Below are 17,759 nucleotides of genomic sequence, written 5' to 3'. Positions count from 1 at the left end.
TCAGAAAACACAAATTTCAAAGTGTGTACTTGCAGACCATGTCTGCTGAACGTGGCAGCCAGACAATCTCTGTGTCTGCGTCCCACTGTTTACAGCTGACAGCAATCACCTGAACTGGAATGAACCAGACTTATGTAACTTTCCCTGTGACGGCCATGGCTGGTGTAGAACAAGCCCCACTGTTTTGAAGCGGGTCATCCAGAAAGCAAAAGTTTACAGCTTTTTCTCAAAGACTAACACAGAAATGTGACTGGTGTTCTACCTTGAAGTACTGCTTAATTTGTTCCCTTAAATGCTACTAAAATGCAACACCACTTTGGGTTATTTATCTCACAACAAACTTTCTGCACTGATATCATGGATTAATGCCAAAACATGTGAAAATATAGCTACTTGAATGCAGACACACACACAAATCAATGAATCTAGAGGTGTAATTATGGGATAATAAAACATCCTGGCACCCAAATACATCCAGCAGGAGAAGGCAGTCATGAGCTGCAGCGAGAGAAAGCCTGAATGGTCTTAATAACCCCTATCCTCTCTCTCCGAACAGAAAACAAATTGATTGAATCCTACATGCAGGTAAGAAGCTCTGCCAACCCAACCTGGCTTGTATCATAACCTTTTTGTCTCCATTTCTGGCATGCATCTCTGCTCAGGGAATGGTGTGTGGAAGATTATAGACGGGGAACAAACACAGGTTTGTGAAAGGGAAAGAAGAGAGGAGTTAGTGACTAAGAGAGGGTGGGATTGGTGGAGTGCAAGTGTTTGGGAGATGAAGATAGAAAGTGAAAGAGAGAAATAATGAGAGAAGAAGAAAAATGTCCCCGCTCCCAGAAAGATGAATTGGTTGATAGTTTGCAGACAGCTTTTTCAATGTGTCAGTGGAAGGACTATATCCATCCCCTTCTTCACTAATAAGGTAGAGAATCCCCAAGACACAACCGTAGGGATCTATTCATTCGTCTCAAATAACACAGCCACCTTTCTGCTCATATCAGCCAGGATTTGCACAGCTGCATTTACATAAGGATTTAATAATGTCGTCTGAATGAGACGAAACGCCTCTGTCAATCATTCCTGGTTTACTAAAAGGTTTCTGTGCTCTTCGAGACAACCACTGGATCAGATTTGTGCAGTTTGAGCATGAGCAATAGGGTTGAGGTTTGAAAGCATTTGATCAGTCCAGTATCAAATCGATTTGTTCGACTCCAAATCTAGGTTTAGCTTTCAGGAAGCAGGGGGATGCATATTTTATCATTCACCAGAATCAGAGCATTTATATTATATATGCCTTCTATATCATTTTGTATAGATTATTACTGTGTTTTCTTGCAAGATTTGCTTTTGGCTCGCGAAAAAAAAAAGCGCTTCCCAGCACTTTGTGGCCGATTGTGGCGCTTCAGCAGCCAGTGTGAACCCGGTATAGGATGACTTTAATATCTGTGAATCAAATTCCAAAAAGTAAATGTCATTTAGAAGCATCGGCCGTTTACATAAGCTAACGTCCTCAAATATTTTCTCCCACAGTGATTATGAGGAACCATAAGATCAGAGCTGGAGTGAACTCGGATCCATTTGGATTCACCAGGGTATTAGATATGTTGACACACAGACCTGAGACCAGCTATAAAAGCTTAACGCTAAAAAGCCAGACTCCATATCACACAGTTTCTCTCTTTTGTCTCGTCTTACCTTCCAGCCGCTGCCCGCCTCTCGGTAGTAGGGGAAGTTGTCACAGATCCACTGGTAGATCTCACTGAGGGTCATCCGTTTGCGTGGCGAGCCATTGATTGCAAAGGTGATCAGGCTGGCGTAGCTGTAGGGAGGTTTACCGTCTCTGTGCTGTGCTGCTTCCTCCTGGTCCAGCGTTGTTCCTGGGTCCAGATGGGCAATTTTCTTGCCAGGTCCGTGCCCGTGATGGTGACCGTGGTGGTGGTGTCCATGGTGGTGGCCGTGGTGGTGTCCCGCATCTGCCTTCTGGATGGCTGCCCTCATGCTGAGCTGGGGGAGCCAGTCCATTGAGGTCAGGCTACTCTCCAGCTCAGAGGTCATGGTGCTTGTAGGCCGAGGGGTCAAAAGGAAAGGGTGAGAGGCTCAGCGACGTGGCGTATGGAGGATCTCCTGTTGGCTCACTGAATGGGTGCTGTGCAGCAGCCTTGGCTCAAGTCTGGAAGAGCAGGAGGTTTGTTTACTACGCCTATTCATCTCCTTTTGCTGGAGCAGAAAGCACACTTGGCAGAGACACACAGATGTTAACTCGCACATGACTTTCCACCTACAGTGTAGCTTCGTATAATGGAAAACTAAATATTTTGGCATGTTCATCACTTGGTCTTTAACACTGCACATAAACATGATCTGCACTGTGAGCTATAAATAAGAAAAAAACTTTAATCAAACAGTTGTATAACATTAATTGAACAGTAAAAAGCAAAGCAGTATGGGAAAATAGGTATGAGTTAAGTGTCTTACTCTTCCAATTCCTTTCCATCTTTCTTTGGGCCAAAGCATCTGGGGAAGTAACCAAAGTGAGAGGTAGAGTCCTTCCCTCGTGCATGTTCACAAGTTCTTCATTTAGCCACTGCGATGGCCGCTGCTGCAACGCACAAACACAAAACCACACAAGACGGTGAGCTTGCACCGCCAGACAGCCTTCATAAAGATATTAATATCGCACAGCCGCTCAACTGGCCTCGGCATCTGTCCAACCCGATTAAAACTCTTCTCTCTTTCTCTCACTGTTTTCTGTCTATCTGGATTGCCTCTCACTCTCGTTCTCTCCAAAGTGGAAATGGCAATTGGATCTGCAGAGTGACTAAAAGCTGGGGAATTGTTTTCACAAGTGCCTGCCAAATGGGGGGAACAGCTCAGGAGGAATTCCAATCCTCTAGAGGAGCCGAAAGGCTCGTCCCCTTCCCTCTCTGTGTAACACACCCCCAAAAAAAAAACTGTGTTCCTATTCTCTGACTCTAGACTCTCCTGTCAAGTCCACGACCACCCACCCCCCATCCCATACTCCCCCCGTGTCTCAGATCCTGTTCAGACAGACACAAACAATAAAAAAACTCAAGAAGCCCCAACATTTCAATTTGGTAACTATTTCTAGAGCGGTGCTGAACTTAAAAATGTGTCCTGTGCAAGTAGGATAGGAACGGTTTGTTTTTGTTAGTTAATACTTTTATCATGATTCAGAAAGAAACAACAAAGACAATCGCATTTGGTGCATAAGAGAGAAAATACCATTGTTCTGTACTTTACTCACTGAACATTCGTAGATTTGTCACTCCTGGACTGAAGCTACTCATCACTGGAGTGAAGATGTTGCATTCACACCACACTCTGATTCAACAAAGAAAATTGCCTTGTTTGGTGCTTGGTGCTTACGGATGATAAAAGCCCTACATTCTGCGAAATGCAGGTAATCTACGAGTTTTACAAAAGAGTTATGGAGTGGACCAATGCCAGTGAATAGTTAACAACGGCTGGATGGATTTAGCCTCCTAAGGATACAGAAATCTACATCTAAACCTTCATCTACCATCCCATGCAGTAACCTTCGCTTGTCCTTGAACAACAAAGAGCGTGTTGGCCCACGCATTTTCCATTCATGCTCACTGTATATAATCAAAGTAGGAGAAATTCAATGAGCCTGCCTACCAGGAGCAACACAAACCCCTGTCTCTCGGTCCACCAATCCCCCTGGAGAGCCTGATACACCAGGATGAAGAAGAGAAAGGGAAGTACTCAGCTCCCGCAAAAACCTTGCTTAATTACAAGTAGAAAAAACAAATGTTTAGCAGCAGACTTATCAAGCCAAACAAGCCAGGCAGTGGGACTACGGGAAGGAAAGAGGAAAAGAGAGACAAGATATGCCCGATGAGGCCTCTTGCACAACACCACCCCCATCTCCTCCTCAAGGCCCTGCCACTGTGGGAGAAGCCATAGCCAACCCCCTCTCTTCCAAATCCCAGGAAGCCATCTTAATTAGTGCAACTTTCTTTTCTTCTTCTTTTTTTTTTTTTTCCTTTCGCTGAAGGGAAGGTAGCATTGCTAGTTGCAGTGGTGGTGGGTAGGTGGGGATGGGGGTGGTGACACACAAGACACAGAACAACAAGTACTTATTTTCCCCTCATTAAAAAAGGAGGCTCAGGCTGCAAATCAGTCTGCCACAAGCCCTGACCTGCTGTGCTGCCGTGGCTGTTGTTGCTGAGATGTTGGGAGCGTGGGTTGGCTGCATGGCGGCACGGTGTAGCTTCGCACCGCTAGCCTGGTGAGGCATTAGGATGATGAGTTATAGAAGAGAGCGGAAAGAGGGGCATGACTTGGCTTCTAGGGAGAGGGGCCCTGCTGGGTGGGTAGACGCAACCAATTACCTAGTCGACTCAGTCAACTGGTCCCACAGTGACTGGGCTAACCTCAGCACTGTGCCTTTTGTTTCTGATATCTGCTATGGTTCACATCAGCCTCAGAGGCCCACATGGTTTCAGGGGAGAAAAATGATCACAGCAGAGAAGACAGCTTTCAGGATTATATCTCTGCTTATCTTAGGGCTATCCGTTTTCTATAGAAATGCATTGTATTGTATTGTATGCATAGATGCTGAGTGCTAAACTCTCATATCTAATCTCAGGTAACTGTTCATTAATATATATATATAATAAACAGCAATATGTAAGAGAGAGAGAGAGAGAGAGAGAGAGAGAGAGAGAGAGAGAGGAAATTAACCCTTCTGTCTTTGTTGATGTTCTTTCAAGCAAAATCCTGCATTTTAGGGCTACACATTTGGACTAGGAACATCCATACAGTCTATTGGTATTAATGCAATTATGTCTGCTAACAGCATCCTCAGGTTTAGATCTATATCATAAGTGCAGATGATGTCTTTTTTTTTACTGTTTTATTAAATGTAGGTCTCACTTTGAACACTATACTAACTTAATAACAACAACATGTTTCTGTTTACCTTCATATGATTGAGTTTAATGCAGATTCATTTAAAGTAAATTTCATTACAGTTCAGAAAACGGTCCCTGAAAGTGGATCTCCTTGTTGCAGTGCAGGAGAGTACTAATTGTAATGCAGAGATTGGGGGCTCACACAACCCCACAAGATTCCACTCTGTATCATTGATCAGGTTGTGAGCTATTACCTAGCATTCCCAGAAAAGATTACAAGCATCTTGTAATCTATGAAAAGAGGAGCAATGATTTGGATGTTTATGAAAAAAATCTTTCTTCCCCAAATAATTTAAATACATCACTCTCTGCACTGTGGATGGAGCTTTCATGACTGGGAACATTGTCCCTTTAAAAGAGTTGAGGGTCTGTGTGTGATTGAATGTATTCACCAATTAGACTTTGTAGCTGTGATGCACTCACTCAGCTGTATGCATCACTAACAGCTAACAGTCCCCCGCTGCTAGCAGGCTTTTAGACTAGAGAGAGGCTTTACAGTTCTGCATTTTAATAGAGAACTTTGAATGGAGTGACGGGGGATGGGTGAGGGAAGGGGGGAGGGAGCCAAAAGAAAGAGGCATCAAAATATTTTCAGAGGAAAATGAAGTAATGACAAAATACCCACCTGGAGCGTGCAGAGTAGAGGGGGTTTCTGGCAAAAACTGCCTTGGCAACGGTAAGGTTAATGTGTCAAAAGAAAGTCTGTAAGCATACTGAGCGCTGTCATGTCTAAGAGTGTGGGCCATTCAAAGGAAGGAGGAAAAGGTCCAAAAAGCAGTATTGAACGTCTTAATTACTTTCTGCTTCAGCGCCAGAAAACATACCCGTGAAAAGGTTCAATTATAAAATATCAAGGCAAATCAGCTGCCCTTATGGTGGCGGCTTGCTCTCTCAATGGAGCTGGGTTAGGCAATCATCGTTTGATACTGTCTACTTATTCTCAAAGGAGACCTGGAGAGGCATCGATGGAATGCACAGTTTCAAACTGAGAGACATTGTATGGCCTTACTACTTTAAGTGAGTGGTCAGGCTAACTAATGCTTGAAAAGAAACATAAGGTTGGGGGAAAAAAAAGAATAATACAGAGAGAGAGGAAAATACTTTATCCCTGACTTTTATCACTGGGTTCTGAAAACTGATCGCTGGCCCATGTCAACCAAGTCAATCAAATGACATCTCAAATGAAACAGAACTTACCGATTAACACAATTTTTTTATCAGGTCTGAACATCTGATTGAAAGAAGGCAAGGAAATCAGTAGGTTCCACTGAATCCCCGAAGGCCTAGAGTAAAATATTTAGCTCACTAAGCCCACACAGACACCTGAAAAACATCTGCCAAGGTAGAGGGAGTTAGCGACCCAGAAGACTTACCACTGCCGACTAGGAAAAAGCTATCACAATTCTAGATTCTGACAACGGTAAAGTTAAAAAGGAATATTTTGTCATAAATAAAACATAGGAGTGCAGCATTCTGGCAAACTCCCCCAACTAAAGGTCCCAAGAGAGAGATGGGATGCTGTTTGTGAACTCACACTTTGCACAGTAAAGGGGGCTATAGCACTGCGTCACCACGTCTCAAACTACATTCCCACATCCAGCCCTATTCAGCAAGGACTAGTCCTCTTTAAAAATTCATTAATTTACAGCAAAAAATAGATTAAAGCACCCAACTGTACCAACCAAAAAAGTTTGGCTTGTGAATAGCATTAATAATGGAAGCGAGCATCCAAAACCTAGAGGCCCTGGCTCAGAGGCATGGCTTAGGATTTGTTGCGCTTTATAATGGAGAGTAATTTACATTTTTTAGAAGTATAACAGCTTTTTGATGCTTGTTTATAATAACATTGTTTTACATGCAAATTGGCTAACAATTGTTACTCATTAAAACATAACCAGGAGAGTGCAACAACACTCTCAGCTTGTGTAAGACACAGGCTCTACATCAGGTTCACAATGGAGGCTTTGCACTGAACTCTTGTCGCTTGAAGCACCACTGCTGAGTTCAATCCAAATGACAGCCCTTTAAAAGTGATCATCCCCCATTTTATCTTTTACATCTTTCTCTTTCAAATCATAGCAACGCTTTCCTAACAGAATCAAAGAGGATTTTGACAAGATAAAAGGATTTGCTGCATTTGAATCCAAAATGATGTGTACTTTCCTGGGGACAAGACAAAAATCACACTGACTGGGAGCACTCAGGGAACTAAAAGGTACTTAAAAGGAGATTAAGTCTGCTCTAATGCATTCGCCTTACCAGCCTGAAGATTTTGCTGAGGTACAGTATATAGGTAAATCAATAGCGAAGGAACAGCTGATTGGGAATGAAGGATCCACATCCACTCACTTGCAGGGCTCCGGTAATTACTTCTAATATCAGGTAATTTCAATAATCACTTTGTCTAAATGATGATTTAAACAGCTGATTATAAGTTTTAAAAAATGGCCTATTGACTGTATAGTTGACTGATAATAACAGAGGCAGATTAGAGGGCTTCTAGCTAAAGCAAATTAGACCTCTTCCTCACCTATTTTAATAGCTATGGCAAATCTTTGAGCATGGCACTTGACCAACAGCCGCTCTGGCGGAAGTGTTCACAATAAACAGTAGAAGACGAAGGTGTTTGCAGGCATCAATCCAACTGAAGAGAGTGGGTGTTGGTATTTGCTAAAAGCATATTCTTACTTAGTAAGTCCTTAAGTAAACAGATCTTCTTTCCCAGGTTAAACGCAGATTCTGTATAATGGCAGCAGTATGAAAGGTGAGCCTATAGTCTCTCTGTTTACAGGGATCCACACTGTGGACTCAGACAGACAAACACTTTCTGAAGTGAAGTGCACATCAAAGTGATGGGTTTGTACTTATGAGCTGTAAAAAAAAAAAAGACTTCTTAATGATACATGCTAACGCTAAATCATGCTGGGGTTTTTCAATAAAATGAACTTTGTGAAAACTGGATGAACACAGGATGTGATCGTGTTTTGATTATATATGTACTTAAACAAATATCTATAATTACTATATTTTTTCTTTCTCCAAAAACGTAAATACATATAAAACAACTGTATATTTAGTTTACAGACATTAGCTGCTTAACAAAGCACATTATGTCATAATTTGGGTTCACTGGCGTCCCAACATTACTTTTGAAGTCACACAAAAAGAATATATTACATCATAATAAGAGATCAACGCACACACTCCAAATTGAAGGAGTACTTGTTGAACAGGTAACAACATATAAGTATTTAGGCATACAATTAGACTGTCAGTTGCAGTGGTCCCATCAAGTGGAGTATGTTTGTTCAAAGATATGTCAGCGTCTATATTTTTTTAAGACGACTTAGTGTTCATGGAGTGGACAAAGATATCATGCTACTGTTTTACAAGGCAGCCATTGAATCTATTGTTCGTTATTGCATTATGGCTTGGTTCGTAACCTGTCCGTTAAATTAAAATCACAGCTCCAAAACGTGATAAAAAGGGCTGGAAAAATAATTGGCCAAATGCCACCAACTCCTCTTCAAGAGCTCTTCGAGGAGGCGGTGATGAAACAGGGTCTCAAAATCACCCACGACCCAAATCACGTCCTGTATAGTGAGTATGAGCTGAGGCCTTCAGGCAGAAGGTACAGGTTACCAAACTGCAAGCGTAACAGGTATAAATTCTCATTTGTGCCTCTTTCAATCAAATTAATGAATAATGAGAGATAAGATGTGTGTGTGTATTGGCTGCAGTGATGTATGTATGACTAATACTACTAAAATATATTTGTTGTACTTACCATTATGGTTATAGGATGTGCAATGCCTGATAGGGTACTGGTGCAATATTTTTATAAATATATATGCTACGTTATATTTGATATGGTATTATGCATTGTGCAATACAGAAGTTATTGACCACAGCATGAGTTAACGGGAAATGTGCAATCATTATCAAAATGAAGTGCAATATGAGGGGGAGGATGCGTTGTGGGTTCTCTTCTGCTCTTCTGTGATTGTGAGGAAAGGTAGGGGGGTATTGTGTAAGGTTTATTAGATGTTCACTGAAGCATTGGATGAGATAATGTATGATTATGTTTCTATGTAGGTTAACTGTATGTTTATTGTGTGTTTATGCGCAATGTGTCGCCATTTTGTTTCTCTCGAATGCCCAAGATAAATTTCTCCTATCGGAGACAATAAAGGCCTATCTTATCTTGTCTTGATAAATATGCAGGAAGACAACATAAAACCTCGACAGCCATGACTGATTCATATACCATTGTAAAAGGGTAAAAAAACTTACTTTTACTTTAATTTTGTATTTGAGAATTGTTTTCATTATTGAATAATTGTTTACAATTCGTCAATGTTATCTCATTGAGCAGCCAAGCTATTTTTATTTACCAACGTCTCCTGTGCTAATTTGGTTCCTATAGACCGCCTTCGCAGTGCTGCTTTGCACTGATGTGGCAACTTGTGTGGTGCTATTTTACTGTTTTCTTTGATACAGAAATAATTAAAGAAGAATTTGTAAGGTCGCACGCCTCTGGAGCAACTATGGGTTAAGTGTCTTGCTTAGGGACAAATTGGTTGATGATGTATCGCAATGGGATTCGAACGCAGGTCTCACACTCCAAAGGCACGTGGCATATCCACTGCGCCATCACCACCATTATTATTATTATATACAGGTAACAGTTTTGTAGACACTTCCATTTCACCGTTGAAGTCCACTAAGCGTCATTCCTTGCTTAAAGGGCCGCCTTTTTTACATGTGACTCGCGTATCCCTGTCAAGATTTTGGCAGCTATTTCCTTGTGTCAATTCTGTTGTTATGTAAATCTAAGTCCAGATGTGCAGGGACCGACCTGGAGAAATATGTGTGTGTGGACTGTCTTCCTGCAGGTATGTGCTCTGTGGTAATTTTAATTATGTTGGTGCCTATGTTTAGTGGCATATCTTATTACACTGGATTACATTTTCTATATTGTTCATGGTTTTACTTTACTTTTTTTTGAGAGAGACAGTTCATGTTTTGTTATATTGATTTAAGAAAAAAAGGTTTCATAGTCAGTTTTAAAAGCTCTCAGCTAATACTTTTCTAACATAAGGAAACATACTGGCTAAGCCTCATGTCAAAGTTATGTAGTATTTGTTAAAGTTGTATTGCTTGAGACATTATAAAGAAGTTTGCTCAGAGTGCTGCTTTGCATTGATGATCCAGATGTGCAGTGACCAACCTGGAGCCAATATCTGTATGTGAGTTGGTCAGACAATGGAATAAATGGTGGAAAATGGTCCTCCGAGTCGTTCTCATCTATGCCCAACTAACATCTTTTACACGGGCACATGGAGTTCATCTTTATCAAAGAAACTCAAATGCAAGAGTATCCACAAATAACCCTTAATTCAACTTTCAAAAAGTCATCACTACACTCGTTTCTAAGCATTGCATTTGCTGACATTGAGGATAATTACAACGACCTTTCCGATGATAAAACAGAAATCAGTAAAACATTATGAGGGTTCCTTCTCTTCACGTTTCATGCGATTCTGCATAACGTTTTAATGAGGCATTTAGGTCTATGAGTGATCTACTCAGAAAGTCTACAATGGCAATCAGCAGTGAGTGTGGCAGCTGTTCGGCAATTAAAAAGCCAAATTACCCTCAATCAACACCATTTACAAGCGCTAGTAAATCTCAGAGCAAATAATGATGAGAGAAATCTGTTCAGACAGCTCTCATCTTGATAGGAATTAGAGGCGCATCCAAATCAGGAACACGGTACTCTCTCAAACGTTCTCTCAGTCTGTTGCTGACAAGCACACACACACACACACACACACACACACACACACACACACACACACACACACACACACACACACACACACACACACGCACACGCACGCACACACACACACACTCCCCTTGTCTGTGTGGGTTTTTTTTTTGGAGAGAAGAAAATATATAGTATTGGCTGGCTCTCCCTACTGCAGCATGATGAAAGATAATGACTCTTTTACAGTATGAGATGGTCACCGTTCATGGTAAGGTTATAGGCTCTTTATGGAAAGAGTCTGCAGCGATCCATTTGAGGCAGCCTATGGAAAATAAATCCATGCATAACTGCACCATCACCTAACTTACTGTAAAACTGCGACTAAAAGTAACATGTGCTGTTAAAAAAAAAAAAAAAAAACATGTGCCAAGGGCAGTTATGGCAAATTACCGTATCTTCTGTCTGCATCAGGTAAACTAAGATGTTTTCACAAAAAGATGTGTCATTCAGTGTTATCTGTATCTGATATAAAGCGCACGTTAATGTCAATTCTGTAAATTATGTTAACTTTCAACTAAATGTAAAACTGACATGGTATTTTAAGTCTTAATACTTTAGATATTAATAAATTGCCTACAAACTAAACATGGGCAGCAACTCAAAATGACACATCCTTTAAAAAGTGTGCTGACTGATAACCATGAAACATGAAATGATGCATATTGCATAATAATATGCATGCCAACATACTGTACATCCATACAGTACATGCAAGGGAATACTGTAAATATCTATATACATGCACACATACACAAGTAAACAAAAATAAATCAACACTTATGGTATACCTATATATATATACCTATATAAAATATGTTATGCTGTGAAACAAATTTGGTTAGATCTTATGAAGCCCCTGAAGTGGCTTATTTTTCCTTCTGTTACTACCTTTCCTTACAACCATCGAGTTCATGTGTTTTAAACTTTGTAGTTGATACACTATACTTTAAAGCTAATTGTGCCTCTCCATACAGTTGCGTTGTTACTAATAGGGACTCTGAGCTTGGATTGTTTCTCGGTCAGGCTGAAAGCTTCCACTGGTATTACTTCAAAAGTGTTTTCAGCTGCGCAAGGCACTGTCTTGCACACTAATAATGGTTCTATTAAACACCACTTCCTTCACCGCCTGTTACCTGACAGCCCCACTGTCTGCATGGTAGACTATTATTGGAAACTTAAAATAAGTTGACTTTATCTAATGGACGTTTGGATAGACAAATGCTACAGTGTCTGTATGCATACATTCTGTGACAGGCAGCGAACTTGTCAGCCAGTCATTAAGTAAAAACACTTATTTCCCAGTAGGCTATATCTCTATTTGTCACAAACATGCATGACTAACATTCAAACATTGTTCTGCACAGACTACTCACCGTCGTAGATGAATATGAACCGGCTCAATTTTTTTTTTTTTTTAACGTTACTCTGGTTCAGAAGCTCCAGACGCCTATTCTGCACTTGGAAATTCCCCTCGAAGACAAAAGCCTCGGCGCTGTCACTTAGGCTGCATGCACGGTGCTCTGCAGGCGTCAAACTGACCGCTGCTGTGGTCATTCGAAAGTCATGACGGACGGACTCGAACCGCAATTCGCATTTGCGCTCAACAACACGAAGATCCCGGCTCTCTGTGCTCCGCTCTGCTGCTAAACCACCGGAACTACTTCCAACGCCAGCCGGAGCACGTTGAAGATAAATTCATGCACCACAATAGGAAAAATGAAATCACATCCACTAACTAGTTCCCAATTTCAATATGAATGACATTCTTCCAGGACACACACCGACCTACCATAATTATGTCTAGCATGAAGCCTAACTATAACAACTAAAAATAAAAAGTGTGACATTATTATTATGATATTAGGTTTTTATCTCTGTTAAGTAATCACCATCATCTAAGAATCATTATGATTATTATGATGATGATGATGATTATTATTATTATTATTATTATTCAAACGTGTGAATTTAAGTGATTTTGACTGTTTCGCTAGGGGTAAAACACTGTCTGTGTGATATATCCAGACACCAAAAACACAGAATTATTGTGAAACGTGTTCAATAACAATGTTAACACACTTGTCAAAGTGCAAATTGTGGCATTTAGTGGCACCTAATAGACTATTATATTGTTCTGTTATTCACCAAAAAAATTAGGGGCTTGGTGGTGTTTTATCTGTTACAATTGAGGTAGGCTATTTCTCAGTTAGGATGCATCAGAGTGATAGAGAAAGACTCTCTCTCTCTCTATGGCTCTGGGATGCATGCCTGTAATATGTTGATTAAATGCAGGGAGAAGCTTGATGTGAAGCACAGCGCACCCACCTGGACAGACATCAGCAGAACACCTTGTTGAAGCTGAAGATTTCAAGAGAGAGATTTGGTATTTTTAACTCATCACTTCACACAGTCTCAAGGATGCGTATTCAAATGTATGGTCCCACACTGGCTACTTTTGCTGCAGTAGCCTACTGACTTTGCTGGTGTTTCGGTTATTTGGATTGAACATTTGAGTTGCCCAAAACATGGATTTTAAACCCTGAAGACATACAATACTAAAAGATGTGCGTGAGTTGTGTTCATGCAACCACACTGTTCTCTAGAGACCTATTTTATACAGTCTATGCTAACATACAACCAATGTAACGTCATGTAAATTGTATTGGGTTTTGCGTCTAACTGTTGGATCTAAATACACATACTGAGTGACATTTGTATCTATAAGTCACACAGTTTTTTTTCCCTCAGCATTGAATATACCCTCAACATTCTTGACTGGGATATTAACCACTAAACATAGGTTACGTACAACTCAATTCTGAGAATTAAAAGTAGAGCCAACAAAGGCATCTTTTGTAATAAGGAGCTGCTGCAGAGTCACTGTCAACAACAGCTTTATCTGTTACAGCATGTTATGGTAGTTTCCAACAGCTTTTACTTCCGTGTTAGGCTATACATTGTTAACAAACTGGAAGTAGCAGTATATATGTAAATGCATGTAAAAGAGAGGAAAGACAGTGGCACAAGCCTATGCAGACACAGTAGGCTTCTACATTTTGCTTGGCAGTTGTACAAATCCCCCTAACACTTAGCTCCATAGCTGTTTGCTGTGGAGTTACCACAGCTAACTCCATAATCCCATCATAAACCCTGTAATTTGCATGTATCCAGATAAGATGAGTGAAACAATTCACTCAATAAAAAAAGTCAGAAAGTAGAGACGTAGTTGTTTGAAATGCCTCTTTGTGTTTTATGTAAACCACTTTGAATTGATGTGATTGAACAACGCTACAAATAAACTTAAAATGTTTAGGATTGTTTTGATGCTGGCAAGAAGAGCATATGAAAAGAAGTGGATATTCGGCTTGGCTTGACTAAATGACAGCAGTTTTGCTTACTTCACTTGGATGTTTGAGCGTCAATGTGCAGAATGATGTATGTTCAGAGTTTGACACTAGAAGGCTGTTCTCACATGTTTCTGATGTAGGGGGGAAGTTTCTCTGTGTAAATCTGACTTTATAACAAGCATGAGTTTGTGACATCAAAACTAGTTTGGAAACCACCAATTGTGGTCCAGCATGTAACTTACACAAGTGTGTGGTGTGGAAACGTCCAGTGCATATACAAAGAATGGAATTTCCAGTGAAGTTACAGTTAAACATTTGAAATTAACAATATTTGCACATTTTGACATTGTGCATTTTTCAATGAGGGAGAAGGAGTCGATGAAATTTTAAAATAATTTAAACAAGGTAATTGAACCTTTGTGGGAAAATCATGTCAGATTTATTATTATTATTATTATTATTATTATTATTATTATTATTATTATTATTATTATTATTATTAAATGTCTTAATGTCTGAATGGGAATCTCAAACTCCCTTGTTTAGCTGTCAAAACAACTACAAGTACATTTCTGATCAGCATTCTTCTAGTATAATTTCTTCCATAATCTTTTAACATCACTACATTGTCAGACAAATTATGTGTTTTTGTCTGGGAGCTTGGTCACATGGCTCCAGTCCCACTTTTTCAACTTTAGGCTTAGAAACAACTCAGTGCTGCACTCGTCTGGATAGTGGAGATGCTTGAAATTGTCATTTTTGTCATTGAATTGGAGGATTTTCAAAGCAGCAATAATCAGTGCTAAAATTGTTCTTCATGAATTTCATACTTTGGCTGAAATAGACTGTAAAGATGAAAACTGCTCTTAACAAAAACAACATTATGAAAATATCTAAAAATATAAATAACAATTAGATTATGTTAATAACGAATATATAAGCCTAAATATAAGCCATGGATTGTCTTAACGTTTCAAACATTTAATTTTAAGAAGTAAAAACAAATGGATAACAGATTTTTTTTATGGGCCAGTGTTGTAATCTATGAGTCCACCACCAGAGGACTCTCTAGGATAGCATATGTGTTACCATAGTTTGAACCTATAGAAGTTTTATTTATTTTTTATCTGCACATCTGTGTTTTGCATTAATTTAATCAGTGCGACTTCATGATGTCACTCCTACTTAATATGCATAAAGAATATAGCTAATGTTACTTTAACACTCATGTCTTTGTATACAGTTGCCTATAACTGAACAGCATTCTGATGTAGGCCTAATGTTTGTAAAACATAGGCTGTTGTAGGATAAACAGTTCATTTTGGCACAGAATGTAATAGGTTACGGCAATTTCACAGTAAAACGTTGGTGATTTAATGTTTATATTGTAAACATGACAAATGAGGTGGAGTCTTGCGGCAGAAAACGTCTGTCTGTTGTTGACTGCGCAACGTTTATCAAGAGGAATGTGTCTACTCCGGTTCCTTCCCCCCTTACTTTGTGATGATTGGGCAGCACGACCGGCTCTGCCCGGTTTGATCCTGTTGGTTCCCCGACGATGCAGTGCGTTGAGTAGGCTAAGTAAGGGGATACATCATCCAAGGAGGCAGACATCATTCACCGCAAACTATGCAACTTCTTAGGGTGGAACCTGAAGGGTGCATCAAAGCAACCATTGATGATTTCCATTGTAATCTCTAGGTTTGGGGCTGTCCATCATTGTTATAAGTAGGCGAGTGATATCTCGAGATTATGTATTTTGGACAATCATAACAAAACTACAGACATAAAATACAGCGCTGCTGAATAAGCGGCCTACGTAACAATTTAATTTAGATAAGGCGATTTGGTTAATTATTAAGATATTTCATGGCATTTAGTTTTATAACTGTTTAACAATGATGTTATCTGGGTAAATAGAGATACGAAGAATGTATTGTTGAGTCACATAACATAATTTGTTTGTCTCATGTAACATTTCTTTAGAGCAGAGCAGGATCCAGCCTCGCGAGAATACGCCTCGCTCGCCGAGAGACGAAAGTTGCGCAGGCGCACAGTTGTACATCTATGGTGGAGGGAGTCTTTGGTGAAACTCAACAAACATCCGAAACGTCTCAAAAAATTCTATTTTGTAAGTTTGCTTTTATGTTGACCTGTATTTACTTGTAACATTTCTGTTGTTAAAAAGTTCAGTAATTTAGAGCCTCTTTTTCTTAATAGAGTCACAACGAGGATCATCGTTTGACATCCATGAAGCCTGAAGCGTCTCAATGGAAACTTGAGCAAAAAGGGCTGGACTGTTGGACTAGCTAGCTAGCCTAGCCTAGCCTAGCTAGCTATATACGCAGCTGTACTTTTGACTATCACCGTGTTTTCTGTTTTGTTCATTCTAATAAAATATAACTTGCATGTCATCGACTCCTCTGTAAAAATGATTAGCCTAGCTTCGTATGTCGGTAACACTTTATAATAAGGGTACAACATTCCATTGCTAACTAAAAGACCGATCCACATAGACGTGGTTAGGGTTAAGCAAAGCAAGGGGGGGGAGGGGGGGGGGGGGGGGGGAGAAAAAAAAAAAAGAAAAAAAAGGGCCATGAGGCACGTCATTTGACGTTGAGCCGTCCAGCGGATGCGATCTAGCATCTACAGTTGCTCACCGTTAACAAGTGGTCAAGTTACTATGCCTTTCTGTAATTAGACCTACTTCACACGTAGGCCTAATAGATCACCAGTTAAGGAATGTTAATTCAGTTGTACTGTGGTGGAATTTCCATCTTACACACTCATGCTGCTAAATTGAGACTAGCCTACCCTACCCTAGGTCTGTTTCAAGCATTGACTGTAAAAATAAAAGTCTATGGTTTCAAGTCACAAGTTAAAGCCCATATGTTCAATTCGGAAACACTTCTGGATCTTCAGAGTTGAGGGAGAGCAGCTTAATGATAACAAAAGGCTTTGGCCTGTGTCTGTCTCCCAAGGTCCCCAAAATTAGATAACCACACACACACACACACACACACACACACACACACACACACACACACAGGGAAGAAGAATAAACGCACTAGGCTCTACTGCAGTATGGTCAGGCTGACATTGTATTTAGTCTGTGCTGAGGTGTTTGAGTTCATGAATTAAGCTATGTGTTTTACAGCACCATTTATATCTTTGTTTGAATTGAAGGTTAAGCCCATAGCCTATGTTGTGGCAATTTTGCATTCCCACTCTGACAATGAGGACTGAGACAAATATCTCTTACAGTATTGTCACACTTTTAATGCTCAAAGCATGGTGCATATTACAAACTCACCTTAGTTTTCTGTACCATGCTCTGAGCATTAAAAATGTGATAATACTGTAAGATATTTTTGTCTCTTTCCTCATTGTCAGAGTGGGATTGCAAAATTGCCACGACACCCGTAAACAGCTAAACTTATAACGCTTACAGCATGAGTTGAATACTCTGAAAAGTCAGAAATCCTCGGAGTTGGAAAAGCACCACATGGCACTAACACTGTGATTGTACTGCTTAATCCTAATTCTCCTAAATTGATATTCATTAAATGCTATAAATCATCAAAGTCTCCTGAAACTGAAACGATACCTCCTGCATTA

The 17,759-nt window shown here is 40.0% G+C and overlaps 1 protein-coding gene and 1 long non-coding RNA gene across 4 annotated transcripts in view; one reads left to right on the top strand and one right to left on the bottom strand.

Annotated features, from left to right (window-relative positions):
• LOC120558685 (forkhead box protein J3-like) overlaps positions 1–12,457 on the bottom strand; it is a 65,597-nt gene extending 53,140 nt beyond the window's left edge. For both annotated transcript variants that reach the window (XM_039799809.1, XM_039799810.1), the window contains exons 1-3: positions 12,168–12,457; positions 2,479–2,602; positions 1,699–2,173 (exon numbers count right to left, since the gene is read on the bottom strand). In XM_039799809.1, the coding sequence (XP_039655743.1) occupies positions 1,699–2,058 (360 nt within the window). In that variant the 5' untranslated portion in view covers positions 2,059–2,173; positions 2,479–2,602; positions 12,168–12,457. The remainder of the gene's footprint in view (positions 1–1,698; positions 2,174–2,478; positions 2,603–12,167) is intronic.
• Positions 12,458–15,564: 3,107 nt separating this feature from the next.
• Positions 15,565–16,555, top strand: LOC120558684. 2 transcript variants are annotated; one of them, XR_005639165.1, is made up of 3 exons: positions 15,565–15,842; positions 16,128–16,272; positions 16,362–16,555. It is a non-coding gene; the product is annotated as an uncharacterized LOC120558684 (long non-coding RNA). The 2 variants fall into 2 exon arrangements; XR_005639164.1 differs by having other exon boundaries at positions 15,565–16,272.
• Positions 16,556–17,759: the final 1,204 nt, after the last annotated feature.

The sequence above is a fragment of the Perca fluviatilis genome, chromosome 5 (genome assembly GCF_010015445.1).
Source record: "Perca fluviatilis chromosome 5, GENO_Pfluv_1.0, whole genome shotgun sequence".
NCBI classification, from domain to species: domain Eukaryota; kingdom Metazoa; phylum Chordata; class Actinopteri; order Perciformes; family Percidae; genus Perca; species Perca fluviatilis.
Note: the sequence above shows the minus strand (reverse complement) of the source record. Positions and strands in the feature narration are given on the sequence as shown.